Genomic DNA, 21,358 nt, shown 5'->3' on the forward strand with positions numbered 1-21,358 from the left:
TGACACACAACGTAGGGTCGTCCCACCCTGGACGAAACATTCACGATACGTTTAAAATCAGCTGATTTTATAGTCAATTAACAGTTCTTCTATGAAAGTGACATCTTGAACAGTGGCCTTGACTGGAAGACAATAACTACCGTAACACTAAAACCAGAAAGCTCCACGTGACGTGGAAATGGCTTTAGCCGACAGCAATTGGAGATATCACTGTTAGGTTAGTATTGTCAGCGTAGCACCAACTTAGAATTGGGAAATCGGGACTTCCGAACTGAACTTTGCTCCGAAGTTTTATCTGTCAAACTAATTGATGCATTGTTTAGCGCATCTTTAGTCGAATCCAGCGCACTACTTCCGAAGTTAGGAAAGTTGCCTGTATCTGGATAAAAATCCAACTTCGGTATAAAAAGCGTTCTAACTTTGTTCCGGATAGATAATATCCAAGTACAATCAAATACGCAGAGTATCAATCTCGAATGAATTGAGCAGAGTAGTTCACAAAATGTGTGCAAAATCAAGCATGCAATTGCTCCGAGTACATGATTTTGCACAAAAATTGTGAACGTCCTGTACCAACTCAAAACAGGATAGGGGTAAATCAAATATGACTTCAACTACCTTTTCAAATTTTTAGACCCCCCCTCACCCCTCTGTCACGCTTTTTTGAATACACCTAGTATACACACAAAAAAATGTTGCGGTCGAAACTACCATTCCGAGGGTTAATTTAAGAATACGCACCGACGATTTTCAGCAGACAACAAACCCGTTTGATTTTACCATGCGCGCAGTAAAAATCAACTGTGGTCCTGGTGGAATGTTGTAGCATGAACTGAATCAGTGGTGAATTTGTCCGAATGCGTGGTTAATTTAACTGAAAATTTGTGGTTGTTTTAAAAACATGGCGTAGTCTACAAAATAGTAACCGTTACCATGGAATTTTTTTCTATGTATGCACTGTCACAAAATCCTAGACCCCTTCACCCCCTGAACATGTGACATCATTTTTAAACGACATCATATCACAAAATTCGCGAATACGAAAGTAATGCCTCTACTCACTCTTATGGCAAAATCTCATTGCTATCTGTCAGACTGTGCGTGAAACATGGCCGCCAATTGCCCATACTTGTTCCTCCACAGTAAAATCCCATAAGGAACTGTTAGACTGTGCGTGAAGCATTTACCTTCGTAGTCGCGAATCAAGTACACCACATTTCTTCCATCAACATTTTTGGTTGCCCTGAAAAGGGTCGTTTGTTTTTGTTGGCACTAGCCGTTTTAAGTGTTCTGGATCGCGTCCTGGCGAATATTATCGGCTGGATGATGTCTCTGACCTAAGGATGCTGCTCCTTCAAAGAGTCGTTTATTGTGCTGGCGATTTGAAAACGATGTTGACCACAGCTCTGGAGATTTTGCTACAGCAAAGCCATTGCTATGCCTATAAAGAGGTTTATGAAATTCGTCTCGACTAAGCTATCGCTTCCACAAAATTGTGATCCTGAGAATCCTATCCAATCACAAACTGCAACAAAACCAAATAATTATCTTGTTAAAAATTTCACTTGACTGCCACTGATGCCATCCATGCGAATACATATTTGTAGCATCTCCCTCCGACGCGCATCTCCCTCGTAATTATGCTACGAACGACATCTTTCTTGCAGTCAATTTGCACTTTGTACAAAATTCTTCAAACAACAACCTTTCCTTCCCTTGTATAAAATGGTGGCCCTGAGAAGAACCGATTAGGATAGGGCGACGGGTCTGGGACCGCTATTCGCTATCCACGACATTTCAAATGAAACGCCACGCGCGCGGGGGAAAGCACTTTTCTTATAATCAATAAAGGAGGCCCTTTAGACCCGCCTCTTTGTTGATCGGTATGAGTGCAAATATTGTGTAACTGTAACACCACCAAAGGGGCGTGGCTGCAGGGTTAGCTTTATTCATTAGGGGCCGTACACTAATTACGTAAGCAATTTTTCTGGGTTTTTCGACCCTCCCTCCCCCCCATGTAAGATTTTTCCCATACAAATCATTTTTTATTTATATGGAGCATAAGAAAATGACAGACCCCCCCTCCCCCCATAAGTGCTTACGTAATTAGTGTACGACCCCTTACAAGAAATCAGCTTCCCCGCACGCGTGAGCCATTTCGTTCGAGATGCCGCGAAGAGCAGACCGCGGTCTCACCATCGGCATCGGCGGAATTTCTACTGGAAATTTTATTCCCACCGATGGTGTGGGTCGTGCGATCGTCGTCAGCATCAGCAGCGCTCAGATGAAAGTTTCTTGTCTGAAGTACTAACGATTATCTACCATCAGTGAAGGCAGCCCTTGAGCCACAACTTGAGACGAGACGAATTTTGATCATAGCACAAATTGATCGCTTGGTATTGGCAGATAGTTTCCATCGCTAGCGGAATCACGATCGCGCGTCAGAGAAAGACGCAGCCGAAGTCAAGCAGTCAAGTGAAATTTTCAAAATTATAATTTTAGTAGGTAGTCTGCTACTTGTTTCAGGTTATTTCCATCCATGCGAATACGTTTTTGCAGCTTCTCCTTCTGACCAGGGTAGAAATATTTCACAGTCAATGCAGTGAAAAACATGGATCTCAGTATAATCTGCAGTCGCCTTCATCGCCGCCGTGGTGAGTGCGACTGGGTGCAGCCGAAAAATCATTTCCAACACCGACCATTCAATTTCGCATTCAGCCACTCTGAGAGGCTGCTCAGTTCGGCCTTACCGTATGACTGTGAGTGGCCCATTTGAACGCGTGGTGATTTTTTTCAATTTTCTGGGTGAATGTATACATTTTGCTGTGGTAAATTTTACCTTCGCGGCACAGTGGGTGATGTGAGTTCTGTTGTTTACTTTTCTGCCTCTCCGGGAATGTGAGGTTGATTTCAACGCAGGAAGAAAATAAAAAATGATATAAAAAACACAGACAAACAGACGTAACAGCTAGAACAATTTCCTGAATAATTCATCGCCCAGTTACTTTATCACCATCTCGCGTGCATGTTGCACGAAATGATGTTTAGTACGACAATGTCAACAGACGGCGCTAGTGTGAGATGTCAAATCGAAAGGTAAACGATGGGCGCGCCTCTAGGTGTGAAACAAGTAATCAGTGTAATTTAAAACAATCGGTCAGAGCATGGACGATGGGAGTTTCATCAGTGTTACGTATGTTTGTCTGTGTAAAAAACATCACCTTCATCCAGTGCTGCCGAATATTTACAACCCTGCTTCTGACACGCGCTCGTGATTTCATTCTTCTGTCGCCAAGCGATTATAATATGTACTTCAAACAAAATTCGTCTCGGCTAAACTTTCGCTTCCACAAAATTGTGGTCCTGAGAATCGATTTATTTTCAATGCCTACCCAATCACAAACTGCAACAAAACCAAATAAATATCTTGAGAAAACAGCACTTGGTTGCCACTGATGCCATCCATGCGAATAAATATTTGTAGCATCTCCCTCTGACGCGCCTCTCTCTCGTGTGTCTGCTACCCGATCAATAATGCAAAACAAAATTATAACAAGGGGAGCTATTTATTTCAGAAAAATATTGTAACGAAATGTGTTATAAATTTGACTGGTTTGTTGTTAAAATATACGGATGGAAACTTTCGGCGGATAGAGCAACTTTTTTGTTCTCAAGTGAGTAAAGGGATATTTTGAAATCAATCCCATAAGCAAAATTATTTTGCTGTTAAGGCTAATACCTAGCTGATTTATTAGGAGCTGAATTGTGTATTTTTGGATTTATTGATCGAATCAGCCGAAAACTATATAAAAGTTCATTTAATCATCATACAATGTTCTGTGAAATTATTCTGTAGAATGCCAACTGCCGTTTTTGCAATTCTGAGCTCAATCGAGTAATCAGAACCAATTTCCAGATCGAATGAGTGACAGAGGTGTATTTTTCCATATATTTTGGATGAAATCCCCATACAAACTTCAAATCAATGAATTATTGGCAGTGGCTGATTTTCTACCCGCCGCTGCCACATCCAGGCACTATAGTATATGCGCAAAATAGCCAGCATGAGTTAAGGTGATTATAGAATGAAGCCAGAATTCGGCCATTTTGTAAACCACGTGCTTTTCCAATATTTTTTTCAAGAGCACGAGATGAAAGAACCATAACGCGTATGGGGCAGACATAATGGTAGATCTTTTGCTTAGTTATGCTGAACAATCATAATTTGAGTTTCGGCACTGTACAAAAACTATTACGCCACTTTTGGGGTTTTGGAAATGTATGTTGATAAGCGTGTGGTGAATTTGAAATTCACCACGGGCTTCATTCTATAATCACCTTAACCGTCTAACGCGGGTTTTCTCAAAATTAGGAACTTTTCATAAAAAACTATTTGCTACCGATTATGAAGGATGGTGTCCGCTACTACGGCTAACAAATATTTTTTCGATTAAGGTGCTTAATTTTGAAAAATCGAACCTTAGATGCCTTTCGCCATACTGATTTCAGAAAGTTAACTCCTAGTGTGCCGCTGTAAGCACGCTCAAAGCAGGCGATTCATTGCGCTAGCTTATGCAACAAGCGATTGAGCTGAAATTTTGAGAGATTGATTTTCTCACCCAAAAACACAATCCTGGGGCCAGTCTACTGCTCATAGTGGAAGGGAGGAGCGTGTGTAAAAGCAAATAGGAAAGAACCGAATTAGACCTGGAATTTGACAGGTTGCGATATGTAAATTAAGTTATTTTGAGTTTTTTATTTTGTTTTATATTCACAGGAAATGTATGTCTGAATAATGGTTAGTAACACTACATACAACGGTGAGTTTAACGTACACATGCCTGTCTTGACAATATTTTAAATTATTTCGCTCATATATTTTTATTATTGCAATCTTTATATTCTGAGGTTCGTTTATATTCACCATTATTATTATGATATAAATAAAAAAATCGTGTCTTTATATATTGCTTTTTAATATATTCACAGGAAATGCAAAAGCAACTAGATTATTTCAAAGCACAAGTTACGTTGTTGGGAATCAAACCTCAGCATGAGCTAGACTCATTACCACTGGATACTCAACCAAAATACGAGAAAAATCCAGCCAGCCCAGATTTTGTGAGTATATATTTACATACATTTTTAAATTGTTTATGACACCAACGCAACATGACACCAAACTATGTTGATTATGAATCCCTGGATTACAATGAGCAACAGAAGTTAAGTACAAGTGTCCCGCAATCCAAAACTAAATGCACTCGCGTTTTCGAGGGCACACAATTTAAAACGGAAACAACGCAAAGCTGCCATTTTTGTTATTTCACGGATGCTGCGATGCAGCAAAGTTAGAATAATAAAAATGACTGTTGTGCGTTGTTTCCGTATTGAGTGGTGTGTCTTTGAAAAACTAGTTAATTTAGTTTTGGATTCCGTGAGGTTTGTCCTTAACTCTTTAAAAAAAACTTTATAAGCTTTCACTACTACATACGAAACAACTCCCATAAAAAACATGTAATTGTATAAGGGTCTGTCTCATTTTGATAATTAAACTGAAATTAAACTTAAAAGCGACATTTCAATAATTATCGAATAACCCTGCTCACAGAGCAAGATTACTTTTGACAGATATCGAATCATTTTGCATCGATGTCTTATTGGAATTGCTGGGTAGCACCAGCCATTCTTATGACCGGGTTATTTGCTAATTTTCGAACTGTCACTTTTAATTTTAATTCTCCAAATGAGACAGACCCTAAGAACACTGTCATCTACTCAGTGACTGGGGGTGGGGCGATTCAAAATGTTGTCCCAACGAAAAATGAGTAAAATTTGCTTGAAAAACCCCAGATTAATCCACCTAGCGGTATTGGTGCCTTTCCCGTGCAAAACAATATTAAAAATATGAGTGTTTTTTGCGTGTTTTACTTTTAACTTATGATCCCATAGTCCAATCTGGCCAATTTTCATTAGCAAACAATGGGACAGGATTCCCCGTCAAATGGAACTTGTAAGTCGGTCAATATATTATACTAAGTTCAAAAACGTGTGTCTACAAAACTTTGTACGCATACACACATACATACCTACCTGGATACCTAGTTGACTACAGCGTCGATACACATATGACTGGCGTATTGTAGAACTCCATAATCGTCGGTCTTGAGCGATGTTCCTCCAGTTTCCCCGAACGTTTAGGGTGCTTAGGTCTGATTCCACCGCGTGCAGCCAGCGTGTTCGTGGCCTTCCACGAAGTCGCTGGCCTCTATCTGGTTCTCTGTTGAATATTATTTTCGCCATTCTTTCTTCCGACATTCGTCCTAAGTGACCAGCCCACTGAAGTCTGCCGAATTTTTTACGATTCACAATATTTTCTTCTTTGTATACTTGATACAGCTCATGATTCATGCGTCATTTCCACACACCATTTTCTAGTTTCCCTCCGAGTATTGTACGCAGCAGTTTTCGCTCGAAAACCCCGAAAGCTCTCTGATCCATAAAGGGCCACTGATAGAAGCAGAGTTTTATGTAGAGCAAATTTCGTTTGCATGTTGCGGGAACTAAGCTGGTTACGTGATCCGTAGAAGGCATTATTCGTAGCAGCAATACGTCTTTTCACTTCATGGGAAACGTCATTGTCACCTATCACAAGCGTTTCGAGGTAAACAAATTATTCAACAACTTTAAACACATCCCCATCAAGCACTACCTCTGTACCAACACCACTAGGTCTTCCTCTATCTCTACCCGCCACCATGTACTTTGTCTTGGTAGAGTTAATGGTTAAGCCTATCCTCGACGTCTCCCACTTCAGTGCGACAAAAGCCTCCACTACTTCTCTGCGATCGTTTCCAATGAGGTCGATATAGGGTGAGAGTCTTCCACACACTTAAAATAAATCGCCGAATTCGGTAAAATTTTACCGAAATCTCAACAGCAGAACTGTTCGGTAAATAATTTAACTGATTTTCGGTGATTTTGACAGTTGAGCAATGGAAAAAATTACAAAAAATCTGTAAAATAAATTACCGAACAGTTCTGCTGTTGAGATTTCGGTAAAATTTACCGAATACGGTGAAATGAGTTAAGTGTGCAAGCTCACTCACACAACCAATCGACATCAGTTGTTAAAAAATCAGGAGTACCAACTTGACCACTATCTCCTTGTCGCCGAGTCTGGCGCTGAGTGCTCGGCGCGGAAACCCAAAGGTGGCAATAAAATTTTGGGGCTTATGCGCAATAGTATCCTCTCAACTCAATAATTCATACGCCGTTTTTAGAACAGACCGTAACGTCAAGTATAGCCGAAAGACGCGTGGCGGAGGAGTAATCATTGCGGTTTCCTCAAGATTTTGCTCTTTTGTTGATCCGACTCCCGTGAGCGATTTACTGGAACAGTTGTGGGTGAGACTGAAAATCAGCTCCCATGGAATTCAATGGGATGGTATAAACTCGTCTTATGACAGGTTAAAAGTGGCAGTTCGGAAATTATGAAATCCCCCGCTCATAAGAATGGCTGGTGCTACCCAGCAAGACCCATAAAACATCTATCAAAAATGATTCAATACACAGAAAAAAAAATCGTTGGTAAAATTAAGAAAACGTTGGTAAAACTAAGAAAATAAGTTAGTGATTTTCAGTAGAAAGTATAACATTGTTAAATTTACCAATGTCGAAAATGTCACTTTGGTAAAAATGTTGACAGGAGCTGAACTCTTAAAATAACATTTTCCTCTTAAAACTAAGTTTGTATTTTACATTAAAAACAACTAGTGGTACTTTCAAAACAAGAGATAGTGTACGCTTTTAAATTGATAGTAGTTCTCGCAGGCCACATTTAAATTTACATGTAATAAAAATTCATTATTTGGTCTTTTCCCCATTTATTCTTAGGTTTCTGAATTAATATTTTAAGTTACAATGTATATACAATTACAAAAAATGCTGTTGTTCATGTTGGGGTCGAATGGATTCAATTTTGGTTTTTGCTAGCATGGCGGTGACTGGCTTGTCGGATCAGTATTGACTTGTCGGATCCTCGGTCGGAGCGTATTCAGCGCCGGGTCGGCGCCTTTCAGGAGCGTATTCACCGCCGGGTCATATTTTATTGGCATTTCCATTCTCTTCCCTTTGACTGCTGCTGCTTAGATTCAGCGGTATTCGTTACGGAAATTACGGAATCAGTATCAAACTGCTGCTTAATATTTAGCACATTACCACATTGAAACTCCATGTTTTCCCTTTGAAACTTGTTTCTAAGTCAAGAAACGAGTTTGGAATAATAGTTAATCCCAGACACTTCACGCAAATTCTGCCGAAATTTGTATTAACCTTCACGCTTTTTTCTATTTTTATTTTTCTGACAGCAGAATCAGTTGCCAGAAGGATTAAATTTGTTGCCAATGTTACCAATCTTCCAGACGATGGGAATAGCATTTGACATCTTCTGATCTTTCAATTAAACAATTTCGCTTTCAAAACAACAATGTTTGTATTTATATAAATACTTTCAAATTAAAAGTTTTATTCTCACAGTAAATTTTTCGCTAATCATTTTTACCAAAACTGATCAACTTTTCAAACGACAGCTCGGTATTCTAAAAAACACAATATATTTTTTCTGTGTAGCTGTCAAAAGTAATCTTGCTCTGCGAGCAGGGTGATTTGGAAATTTTTGAACTGTCATTTTTAAGTTTAATTCGATTTTGATTCACGAATCGGACCAAAGCCTTAACCCTTTATAAGGCAGACGAATCTAAACAATAAATTAACAAAAACAACAATAGAACACAATGTTGACATGGTATTAAACTCAAATGTATGTTTGTTATACGTTAAACAGTTCAGAAACATTGAAAAATTGGTGGCAATATAGTTGCCACCTGAGACGAGACCTGCAAAGACGCTGCTTCTTTTCTCTTGTTTTGACACTTGTTCTTCTTTTCATCACAGTTGACCATCGAGTTTCAACTGTTTACTTGACTGTTTCACCTAAGCCCCAGGTGGACCCTTCTGAGCACAATAAAAGTGTTTTTATACCGGGAACAAAACACAGGTTTATTACTGATTATTAACAAGCTAAACGGAAGGTTTGGAATACTCGTTAAAGTAAAAAAGTCTTGGTAAAACAAAAATGATGTGGAATATTTTATTTGGGATACCAATACTTTCACTCAAAAAGCTGCTGGTTGCACCTGACAGTTCGTGACAGCAGTTGACTGGCAGCAGCTGAAGTTACATTTTTTCCTCTTTGCAGGTCTCGTCTCAGGTTGCCACTGCCCGGCAAGCGGGAAAACATTGGTGGCAATATAGTTGCCACTGCCCGCGAAGCGGGACAACATTGGTGGCAATAAGCTATTTTATAAAAAGCTCAAATGACAGGAGACCTAACACTAATATTTACATTTTACAAGGAACATTTGCGAAAATGGAATGAAATGATGATGATGATGGTTTGCATGCAAATTTACCAAAACAAAGACCGAGCCGTCCACTCAAAATTTCGATCAGCTGTTCGAAGCTGTCTCGTAAAATGGCTTATATTGCTTTTTGCATTGAAACTTTTCGTTTTGTCACGGAAGCCATTGACACTTGTCTTCAGCGACTGCTTCCGCGATAGAGCATTTGCACATTTTTTTTCACTCATACATCTATATTGCAGTCAAAATGTGCATTTGACAATTAAATTTTCAGCTGAAAGCTCTATTTTTTGAGACCGGTGCACTCACACAACCAATCGACATCAGTTGTCAAAAAATCAGGAGTACCAACTTGACCACTATCTCCCTGTCGCCGAGTTTGGCGCTGAGTGCTCGGCGCGGAAACCCAAAAGTGGGAATAAAATTTTGGGGCTTATGCGCAATATAGTTGCCACTGCCCGGCAAGCGGGAAAACAGGCAACAACAAAAATATAAAAAGATTTTTAAAAATTTGGTTTTACGTAGAACCAGTCAAATCAAGGTACGTTACATTTTTTGGTGAAGAGTCCTAGTCAGAAAACGCATTATAAGTGAAAAAAAAAATTTTCGCGTTTTTTCTCCCAAGGGGGGATTTTTTTTCAATTTCGTCAAAAATCGAAAACCAAATATACAGAAAGGCAAAGCTTTTTTCACTCTAATCACATAGTAATCTAACACAGGAGATTCAAAATAATTGATACCAACGGGAAAAAATATATCTTTGTCGTTTTTGCCTTTCTCGTACAACAAAGTTGTACCAGAAGGCTATAATTTCACTCCAAAAGCCAAATTTTGATAGAAGGCTCGGAGACCCATAGTGTTATATACCAATCGACTCAGCTCGAAAAACTGAGCACATGTCTGACTGTGTGTGTGTGTGTGTGTGTGTGTGTAGCCCCGGGAATTTTTTATTGTTAAACACGTTTCATATAGAAGGACTTGACCGATTCGAGTGCAACTAGTTTCATTCGACGGAGAAACTTTCCTAGTTGGACACTATTGTTTTTGTTTGCTAATAACTCATTCGATTTGAATAATATTTCTATTTTTCTTTTAACAAATACGCTGTTTACATGCACACTTGAGGTCATTAATCAATTTAGCCATGACGCAATCCATTACTATCATAATAATTGCTTAAAAATTACTCAATTATTGAGTAATTTATAAGCAGCGTGATAGAGTTGCATCAAATATTTTAACCGCCAAGATGTAGGCAATTAGCACAGCATTTACAACATTAATTCGAATCCAACATATCGAATCGAGAAAGGCATAATCACCACTTGGGGATAAATTTGGGTTTTTTAATGAATTATAACTGAAAATCCTTCTTCCACTCGAAACTTACGATCTGTTCGCAGGGAATCAATTTTTTTGGAATGCGCCTGCGAAACAAGCGACAAAAGAGAACCAACGACAAAGCTTTGTTTTTGTCGGAGATAGTAATGACAAAGATCCGAAAATTTTTGTCAGCAACAAAAAAGAAGACAATCTTGTTGCTAACTTTTCATCTCGTTATTTTGCATTATTTCTAGTGAAAATTTCGGTTTTATGCTATCATAGTTTCTGCTTTTATGGAAATATTTGAGAATCGAACAATGATTACAAAATTAGCAGCGTATTTTCGGAGATATCAGAGCATACAAGGCAAATGTTTCTTGTCATATTGTGTTCGGGTTCTGATAAAGGTTTGTCGCTAGGTGCGTTTATCAGTAACAAACTCTGTTGATGACAAAGAGTATATTGTTAGGCGTTGCTCGAATATTGATTCCCTGTCTGTTCGTAAAAAAACTGTTCTCAAATTGACATTTCAATTTTTTTATGGCTCAAATTCATCTGGGGTGTTACTAGAAAGCAAATAAAGTCACTACATGTGAAATAATAAGTAGAGCTCTTGTTAATAAATAGAAAAACATATTATTTGTTGGTGGCAATATAGTTGCCACTGCCTTATAAAGGGTTAAAATGATCTTCCTATGCTGTGTTGTAGGATCTGACGTTTGTGGAAGTCAACTGCACCCACCGTTCCGAGCATTTTGATCAATGTGGTATCCACACGGAACCGCGAAACAACTCACTTGACGGTTCCTTCCACTCAAATCCGACCTTGCGTGGAAGAAGCCAAAAATAAGTAAAATGCGAAAAAAAACCCGGTGAGTACTTTGCCTTTACTCCCGTGTTGAATTTTCACCCACTATGAAGTTTCACCAACTCAAATTTATGTTATTTTCACTCACTCGAGACTATGGTTAAAACAAGTCAAATTTGGCTTCTTCCACGGAACAGCACACGTTGGGTCGATGCAGCTCTCTTTGTTTATAATAACATTCATGAGAGGGAGTGAGAAAACTACCTAATATTGAGTTAAAAATTTGAACTTCGTACTCAAAGTTGAGTTCTTTAAACTTTTTTTTAAGGTTCTTTATTTTTTCTGTGCAATTTTCCGCGAGCGGCAATAGCCGCTAGCTTGCCTGCGAGTTAGTCTCTGATTTGACGTTTCTGGAGGTCAACTGCACCCACCATTCGAGCATTTTGATCAATGTGGTATATAAGAAGGCTTGAATTCACTGAATCAGCACCTTCTTATATGCCACATTGGTCAGAATGCTCGGAGCGATGGGTGCAGTTGACTTCCACAAACGTCAAATCAGAGACTGACCCGCAGGCATGCTGGCGCCCATTGCCGCTCGCGGAAAACTGGATATAAGAAGGCTTGAATTCATTTCATCAGCACCTTCTTATATGCTACATTGGGCAGAATGCTCAGAGCGGTGGGTGCAGTTGACCTCCACAAACGTCAAATCAGAGACTAACCCGCAAGCAAGCTGGCGGCCATTACCGCTCGCGGAAAACTGGATACCAATATCTATAAAGAATTATTCGATACCTGTCAAAAGTGATCCTGCTCTGCTAGCAGAGTTATTTGAAAATTATTCAGCTGTCATTTTTTAGTTTAATTCAATGAATGACACAGATTCTGAATCGGCTTCCGTCCATTTTGCTTTTTCAGAAAGTTTGGCTCCTTGATTCGGCTTGCGAAAAACTATCTAGGTAGGCCCATAACCGGCCACCAAAGCCACCAAATAAAAAACCATGTTTGTTTCAATAACTACAGAATGACATTTTGTTTAAACATTGTTGCTTTGATTGACAAAAACGGTTTGATTTTGGTTTGAGTTGGCGGGGGCGGATTCAAGGTTCGCCGAAAATATGTGAGCATTTGTAGTGAAGTTGCACAAACCCCCATATATTGTTTGATGGTTGGTGCTCAAGTTGGCGCTTCGGTCGTTCGTGTGTGATATTGTTGGTCGAATAAATTGATTGTTCGTGCCGTTGTTGGTAAAACTTGATGGATGTTTGAATAAACGAGAGGTGGAGTCAATGTTGGTCAAACTGATTAAACAAATTAAACCTAAAAATTGTTGGGCAGAGGTGGACACAGCGCAACGGGTAAACACAAACGGAACCGGCCGCGGGAGAAAGAAAAACACAACACGGGGACATCGAAATAAAAACAACTACGCGATACTACACGTAAAAAATAACCTTATATGTTATGGCAAACACTCGAAAATACTTATACTCTTCATTATGCTACCTAATGAATGATCCCATATCAAAGAGTTTATAACATTCATAAGTTAATGAAAAGTATAGTTTCGGAATGTATGTGACTGATGCGATGTATAAGTTTTTTCTTATACATATCATTAAGCACCTGCTTTGGCAAAAAAGTATTAGAAATATTAATAATAAATAACATTAATTTTTTTTACGTGTGGTCATGGTGGCATAATAATAATATGTTTATTTATACTCAATCCAGTTGAAACCCGAAATTGGATGCTAGCGAAGTTGGATTTTTCTCACAATCCGTACGTTAAACCTAACTTCGGTAGTGGTGCGCTGAATAGCGCTTCGCGATATGAAAACAGCGCACCATTTCCGAAGTTAGGTTTAACGTACGGATTGTGAGACAAATCCAACTTCGCTATCCCCCAATTCCGGTTTTCAACTGGATTGAGAATACATCTATTCGGTTCATCTTGTCATCACAAACACATACATCCACATTTAGTACCCATGTGGTCAATTTGCGAACCGACAACTTTTGGGTACAATGTTGCCAGACCGCCAGTTTGTACGAGGAACAAACATTGTTTAATCCAACACTCCTTCTCAATGGTTGGCCTCGTATACACTTTTTCCACCAAAAAATAACGATTTCTCCTCCTTGTCGTTATGCATCTATGTCGTTACTGCTCACCATTATTCGTCATTGCTGCAAGAGCGCTTTTTGCTTCACCATCCTCTGCAACTTAGGCCAACTTCAGCTTGTAACAACACTTGTATTTTTCTCCTGTCACAACTCCTTTGCTGGTCGCATCACGAATTATACAGCTGTTCTTGAAGTTCACTGTGAAACCCTTGGACGTCAATCTGTCAACAGATGTTAGTCCACTCGTCAGCGACGGGACGTACTGCACATTACTCAGATTTACTTGAATCACGTTGCCGTTTTCATCAAAACCTTGCAAAGAGCCTTCACCACATCCCGCAGTGGCAGCAATCTTTCCGTTGGTCAAAATCACATCGGGACCATCCACGCTCTTCAGCGACTTGAAAAAGTTTTTAACACTTGTCATGTGATAACTGGCACCACTGTACACAAACCACGACTCTTGTTGTTGTCCACATCCAGCCATAAAACATACACCGGCACCATTGTTGTTGTTGTTCAATTGCTTGGGATTTTGCTTCTAACTCAATCTGTTTTCCGGCTTACTATTGTCTTCTTCCCCTTCTTTTTTTCTTCGCCAAATACTGGCGGCAGTTTCGAATATAATGCCCCGGCTTTCCACAGAAGAAGCACACCCGCTCCGACGTTGCCGCACGTTGCACTGCCACACTTTTCATTACTGTCGTTTCACCATTGTCCACCGCCGATTACTTGCACGTTCACAGGGTGTCGACTACCTGGAAAAACCTGGAAAGTCAGGGAAAGTCAGGGAATTTCATTTTGGACCTGGAATGTCAGGGAAAGTCAGGGAATTTTGATTGAGGTCAGGGAAAAAATCACAAAACCCAATATTGGAAATTTAATTCGAGCAGTATACTAAACTAAAGACACTTATGACAATGAAACTCTGAACCAATTTTAATCCATTGGAAAAGGACCAATAACAGAACTGAAACGTCGAATCAGAATTAATATAGCGTTTTAGCTGGTCACGAGACTGCATAGCCGATAAACAATACTCACAGGCAATTATAGTCGACCGAGTTGAGACCTGATCCAAATAGTTTTTTTAAGTCCTCATTAATATTTTAGATTATTTAGTTTGAGTGGTTTTCTGTCGGAGTCGTTTTGAATTTTTTGCAGTTTCCTTATTAGTAGTGTTTGAGTCGTGTTCCCATCAAACTAAAGCTCTAAAATTTCGTTCAAATACTTAATCATCTATCGCGAGAGTCATTCCTTTTAAAATCATGTTGATGCACTTATGACCTAAAAAAATTTCATTTAATGTGATCCATCTTGATATATTTAAATTGCCGACTAGTAACCATGAAAATGTAACGCCCAAATGTTTGAAAATTATGTAGTAAAAGCAGTCGTAACTGAATCAAATGGTTGAAATAGGCCGTGAACCATCCCAGCAAACCAGCAATCGTATATGAATGTACAAAATAAATTATATATGTTCACAGATCAGATCGTAATCATATATTCATTCAGTAGAAGTTATAAAATATCGTAGAAAGGTTACATATAATGCAAACGTATAATCTAATTGCAATTTATATCGTAAGTTGTAAATATGTTAATTTAAACTCACAACGAAATCATATATCGCGTATAATTAACCAATTGTATATATGCGCATATGAAATTACAATGTCATTAAGATTTGATTGTATAGTCTTTGGGTATAATGATTCCAAGTATACAAACACCAACTCTGGTGTTCTTTGAGTCTTTTGGGAAATATTTTAATTAAAAAAAATATTGAAATATACTCGTTTGTCATTAAAAACATGCTGTACCCATAGTTATTTTATTCAAAGATGTTTCTCTTCATAAGGAAACCTTTTCGTACCCATGAATACTGCCAGCACTTGTAATCTTCCATCACAATTTTGCACAGGATCCGCAATAGGATATTTTTTTGTACAGTTTTGACTGTTAGAATAAAATATACCTTTTATGAAACACGCGAGCTACAAATATCCGACAAATCAGTTAGATTCATGAATATACATTTCAACGATAATTTTTTTTTGTACTAATATCCTTTCATACATGCACGTATAAAGGTAAGGTAAGATCCAAAATTTGTTATTGGATAGCACTTCTTGCATAATAACTGCCTAAATGAAATTCAACTACTGACTGGAGTTTAATTCACTTGATTACATCGCTGTGATCTATAAAACAATTTAAAAATAAAATAACTTGATTTCGAAATAAATATTTTTGGTATTTTTGATACAATAACAACACTGTATTATTTCTCCTCTCAGAGATCATATACACGTCAACATGAAATTGTTTATATGTTTAATCAATCACATATGCTGCTTGAAGCAATCATCTTCGACGTGTTGTATAAGATGCAATGCAATGTCTTTTCCAGATTATATTCGCGGATGTAATATTATCATTGGAAATAAATGATCGCCTCACAGCTGCGTACACATGGAGGAACGGATAACGACTAGACTATGAACTAGAAGGTCGATGGATCGAAACTGGAAGCTATTGTGACATAAATATATGCATTAACTGATGAGCAACTAACAGTATTTCACGTGATGATATATTGTAACCGTTCGGTTCCAATATGGACTTGTTGGCTCCACCACAAGTGAATTTCCGTCACCAATTGTTGAGGTATCAATTTCCTATCCCTGTATTTATCTGCGTTGCCCCTACCATATTCGCAGCCTCTGCTGTCAAAACAAGACCGCATGCACCGTTTGCGCATCTTCTGCGTGGCGCCAAGCCTGCCGCCATTTTATTATATTGAAAGTGATCGAACATGTGTATTTTTGTGTATTTTTGCTCTGAATAAAGTTGTTGTTAGTTTTAACTTATAAAACGAGTTGTGTTGTTTATTCCGGTTGATTGTCCCGTTTTCTCATTAGGTTATGGACTCAGTAAATCGCGAGTGGTAAATATCGAGAAAATGGAGAAGGAAGATTTTGTGCGCGTTCCGTTGTTCGATGGTTCTAATTATCCGGCGTGGAAGTACCGGATGCTGGTTGTGCTGGAGGAGCACGAGTTAACCGATTGCATTAGTCGGGAAATCGCGGATGTGAACGAACTGAAAATCGAAGTGACAGATTCTGCTGCTGTCCAGGCGGACAAGAAGAAGCAGCTCGAATCTAGGAAGAAGAAAGATCGGCGTTGTAAATCATTACTAGTTTCTCGGATTCACGACAATCAGCTGGAGTATGTGCAAGATCAGCCGACGCCGAAAGCAATTTGGTCGGCACTTCAAAGAGTGTTTGAGCGAAAAGCATAGCAAGCCGGTTGCATCTTAAGAGGAAGATGCTGACACTACGGCACGAGGGAGGAAGATTGCAAGAACACTTCCTTATTTTCGACAAGCTCGTGCGTGAGTATAAAAGCACCGGAGCTCAAATCGACGATTTGGATGTTGTTTGTCATCTGCTGCTGACGTTGGGATCGGCGTTCGCAACTGTTGTGACAGCGTTGGAAACCATGCCGGAAGAAAATTTAACGATTGAGTTTGTTAAGTGTCGGCTGCTTGATGAGGAGATCAAGCAGAAAAGCGGTGGTGATGAATGTGGCCTGCCGGCTGGTGAATCGGCAGCTTTTTCTGGAGCAAGTAGGAAAACAACAGGCCAACAGCAGAAGAAAAAGTTCAAGTGTTTTGGTTGCCATAAAGAAGGACACAAGTTGTCGTCGTGCCCTGAGAGGAAAGGTAAGGGATCGAAGAAGAATAGTGTTTACTATGGAGAAGAAGAAAATGGTGTGTGTTTTGTCGCTGCAAATAAATCTTCGAATAGTGAAGTTGGCTGGATCATCGATTCCGGTTCATCGGAGCACTTGACAAACGACAAGAGTTTATTCAAGCAGCTGGTGCCGATGAAGAATCCGGTACAGATCGCAGTGGCGAAGGAAGGTGAATGCATTGTCGCAAAGCAGCATGGTGAGGTAAAACTTTTCTCCACCGTAAATGGTAAGTCGATCCCGATTACTTTGAAAAACGTTCTATACATTCCCGAAGCAAGAATAAATCTTCTATCAGTGAGAAAAATGGAGATAGCTGGCTTGAAAGTGCTGTTCGCGGATGGTAAAGTGCAAATCGAGAATAAAACGGGTATTGTTGCGATAGGTAACCGTCGGGGAAAGTTGTACGAATTGAACTTGTACCGTGAAAGTATACATGATGATTTTTCGTACTATTCGTGTGGGCGAATACAGAAAGAGCTAAAAATCTGGCATCGACGGTACGGTCATTTGAGTGGAAAGAACCTAAAGCAGTTATTGTGTAACGAAATGGTGATCGGCATGAAAGCAAAAATGATGGAAAATCCGCGGGCGAAATCGTTTGTGAGCCTTGTATCGTCGGTAAGCAGTCGCGAAAATCGTTTTCGGTAGGTGAAGGACGACGATCGTCGCGTGTGTTAGAACTCATTCATTCCGACGTTTGTGGGCCTGTGACACCGGTCGGTATCAATGGCGAGAAATATTTCGTGACGTTTATCGACGACTGGAGTCGGTTTACGGTCGTATGCTTGATCAGTTCGAAGGATCAAGTCGTGGATGTTTTCCGAGAATATGAAGCCATAGTATCAGCGAAGTTTGGAAGAAGCATTTCTCGTTTTCGGTGTGATAACGGTTCGGAATACAAGAACCGAGCGTTCCTGCAGTTTTGCAAACAGAAAGGCGTGCAGATAGAGTGGACAGTTCCGTATACGCCGGAACAAAACGGTACCAGTGAGCGTATGAACAGAACACTTGTGGAAAAGGCGAGATCCATGTTGCAGGATGCTGTTGTGAGCAAAGAGCTGTGGGGTCCTGCTGTTCAGACTGCGGCATTTTTAGCAAATCGCAGTCCAGCGAATGCTATCGATAAACGGAAGACACCTTTTGAGTTGTGGGAAGGTAGGAAGCCTAATGTGGAAAAACTTCGTGTGTTTGGATCGAATGTTTTTGTGCACATACCGAAGGAGCTAAGGAAGAAGCTTGATGGAAAATCTTGGAAGGGTATGTTCATTGGATATTCGCATAATGGTTATCGTGTTCTGGATCCAAGGCGAAAGAAAATCGTAGTGGCACGAGATGTGATTTTTGTCGAAGAAAAAGACAAGTGTGATGGATTTGTAAGCACTTCTCGTGATTGTGAAGTTTTCCAATTTCCTGTATGTTCTGAAGGATCCGAGTGCAGTGAAAAAGAAAAGGATCCGAAGAGTGATACCGAAGATGAAGAAGATCATAATGTTTCGGAAGATGATGGAGATGACGAAGGAGGATACGAAAGTTGTGCCGATGAGACGCTTCGAGAAACAGAATGCCCAGATCAGGCAGATGCAATCGGAGCCAAACGACTACAACGAAATCGAAGTGCCCCCTTATGGCATCACGATTACGACATGAACATCACCGGATATGCCTTGAATGCCTCGAGTTATGTGGACAATTTACCTAGTTCACTACGAGAGTTACGAAAACGAGCTGATTGGCCAAAGTGGGAAGCAGCTGTTAGAGAAGAAATCGATGCATTGGAACGGAATCATACTTGGAAGTTGGTCAAGCTACCTGAAGGGCGAACACCGATATCGTGCAAATGGGTGTTCCGCGTGAAACAAAGTGATGATGGGGAGCCATGTCGCTACAAGGCTAGGCTTGTGGCAAGAGGTTTCAATCAGCGACAAGGTTTTGACTACACCGAAACCTATTCCCCGGTGGCGAAGTTAGATACGCTTCGCATAGTTTTGGCCATCGCAAATCAAGAGAAGATGATGATACACCAAATGGACGTAAAATCAGCTTTCTTGAACGGTTCGATAACGGAAGAGATTTATATGACTCAACCGGAAGGCTACGAGAAAGGAAAGCATTTGGTTTGTAAACTAAATAAATCGCTCTATGGACTGAAGCAGGCGTCAGAGCCTGGAATACACGTTTCCATAGTTTCGTGGAGAGGCTTGGATTTCAACGAAGTGCTAGTGATAAGTGTCTATACATTAAAGGTACTGGAGAAAGCAAATTGTTTTTGGTACTGTACGTAGATGACGTATTACTAATTGGTCGACATTTGAAGTCAATTCAAGCAGTTAAGAAGTGTTTGTCGACGGAGTTCGAAATGACAGATGTGGGGAAGTAAACTGTTTTCTTGGCATGAAAATCAGAACGAAACGTGGAGCAAAGGGTTCTGCGCATCACTCAGCGTTATTTTTCTCGAAGGATTGTTGAAGCGATTCAACATGAGTGATTGTAAACCGGTGTCAACACCGATGGAATGCAGATTGCGTCTGAAGAAAGGAGAAGAATCAAAGCGAACGGATAAACCGTATCGAGAACTTGTTGGGTGTTTGATGTACGTTACGTTAACCTCCCGACCTGACTTATGTGCCGCTGTAAATTATTTCAGCCAATTCCAGAGTTGCCCTACAGAAGAACACTGGGTGCATCTTAAGCGTATACTGCGGTATATACGTGGTACTATTAACCTTGGCCTGGAGTTTTGCGGGAATGATAAAGCACCGTCTATGGAGGCATACTCCGATGCAGATTGGGGGAATGATGTGGTAGATCGACGGTCGTTGACAGGATTTGTTTTTCGTGTTCATGGATGCACCGTGAGCTGGTTAACAAGGAAGCAACCAACTGTTTCGTTATCATCGACTGAGGCGGAGCTGATTGCCTTATGTGTTACTGTGTGCCATGGCATCTGGATGACTCGATTGCTAAGGGAGCTAGGACTGCAGCTGAATGATCCAATAGTATACTTTGAGGACAATCAGTCAACCATTCGCATTGTGGAGGACGAACGGGATATTGGACGATTGAAACACATAGATGTAAAATATCGTTTTGTGCGGGATCTTATTCAGCGAGGGCAAGTAGAAGTGCAATATGTTCCAAGTGCAAATCAACTGGCAGACGTTATGACAAAAGGATTACCAGCCAAGACATTTTTGCTTCATCGTACAAATTTGGGAATGACAGAAATTGAGCGAGGGTGTTGAGGTATCAATTTCCTATCCCTGTATTTATCTGCGTTGCCCCTACCATATTCGCAGCCTCTGCTGTCAAAACAAGACCGCATGCACCGTTTGCGCATCTTCTGCGTGGCGCCAAGCCTGCCGCCATTTTATTATATTGAAAGTGATCGAACAATCAACACGTTGTGTATTTTTGCTCTGAATAAAGTTGTTGTTAGTTTTAACTTATAAAACGAGTTGTGTTGTTTATTCCGGTTGATTGTCCCGTTTTCTCATTACCAATCCCTCCCATTACGACCTTTCCAATAATTACACCTCGGAACTGTCACACTCACTGGTCGAAGATTTATCTCACGAGTGAGTGCGTGTTCCACTTTCACGTCATACCAAGTGTGACCAGATGCGATAGACGTTCGAGCAGTTTGAGTTCGGGCAAAAGATACACAGCCCTGTTTCAGCTGAGCTTGCCCATAGAGGGAGCTCAATGTAACAGGATGGGCAAACCTAAAAAGCATAAATCATAATTTATGTAAAATGTGCTATATAAGAAGCGGAAAAGAAGGATTCTCCCTCTTTTGCATAGTGATCCTAGAAAGAAGTAGTAGTGCGCGCGTGTTTAAGTTATAAAAGGTTTATTGTCTGAATTATTGTTGGTGAAGCTCCTTTTAATTTTGTGTTGTTTCTTTTCTTATAAT

General features: G+C 39.9%; 1 protein-coding gene across 5 annotated transcripts in view; it reads right to left on the minus strand.

Annotated features, from left to right (window-relative positions):
- LOC134211818 (uncharacterized) overlaps positions 1-21,358 on the minus strand; it is a 150,257-nt gene that overhangs the window by 37,608 nt on the left and 91,291 nt on the right. The window contains exon 7 of one of the 5 annotated variants that reach the window (XM_062689102.1): positions 7,181-7,413. The exons of 3 other annotated variants lie outside the window; for them this stretch is intronic. In XM_062689102.1, coding sequence (XP_062545086.1) covers positions 7,390-7,413 — 24 coding nt within the window. In that variant the 3' untranslated portion in view covers positions 7,181-7,389. Of the gene's footprint in view, positions 1-7,180; positions 7,414-14,255; positions 14,452-21,358 lie in introns of those variants that run through there. One more of the 5 variants, XM_062689097.1, reaches the window with a different exon arrangement.

This window comes from Armigeres subalbatus, chromosome 2 (genome assembly GCF_024139115.2).
Source record: "Armigeres subalbatus isolate Guangzhou_Male chromosome 2, GZ_Asu_2, whole genome shotgun sequence".
Lineage (NCBI taxonomy): Eukaryota > Metazoa > Arthropoda > Insecta > Diptera > Culicidae > Armigeres > Armigeres subalbatus.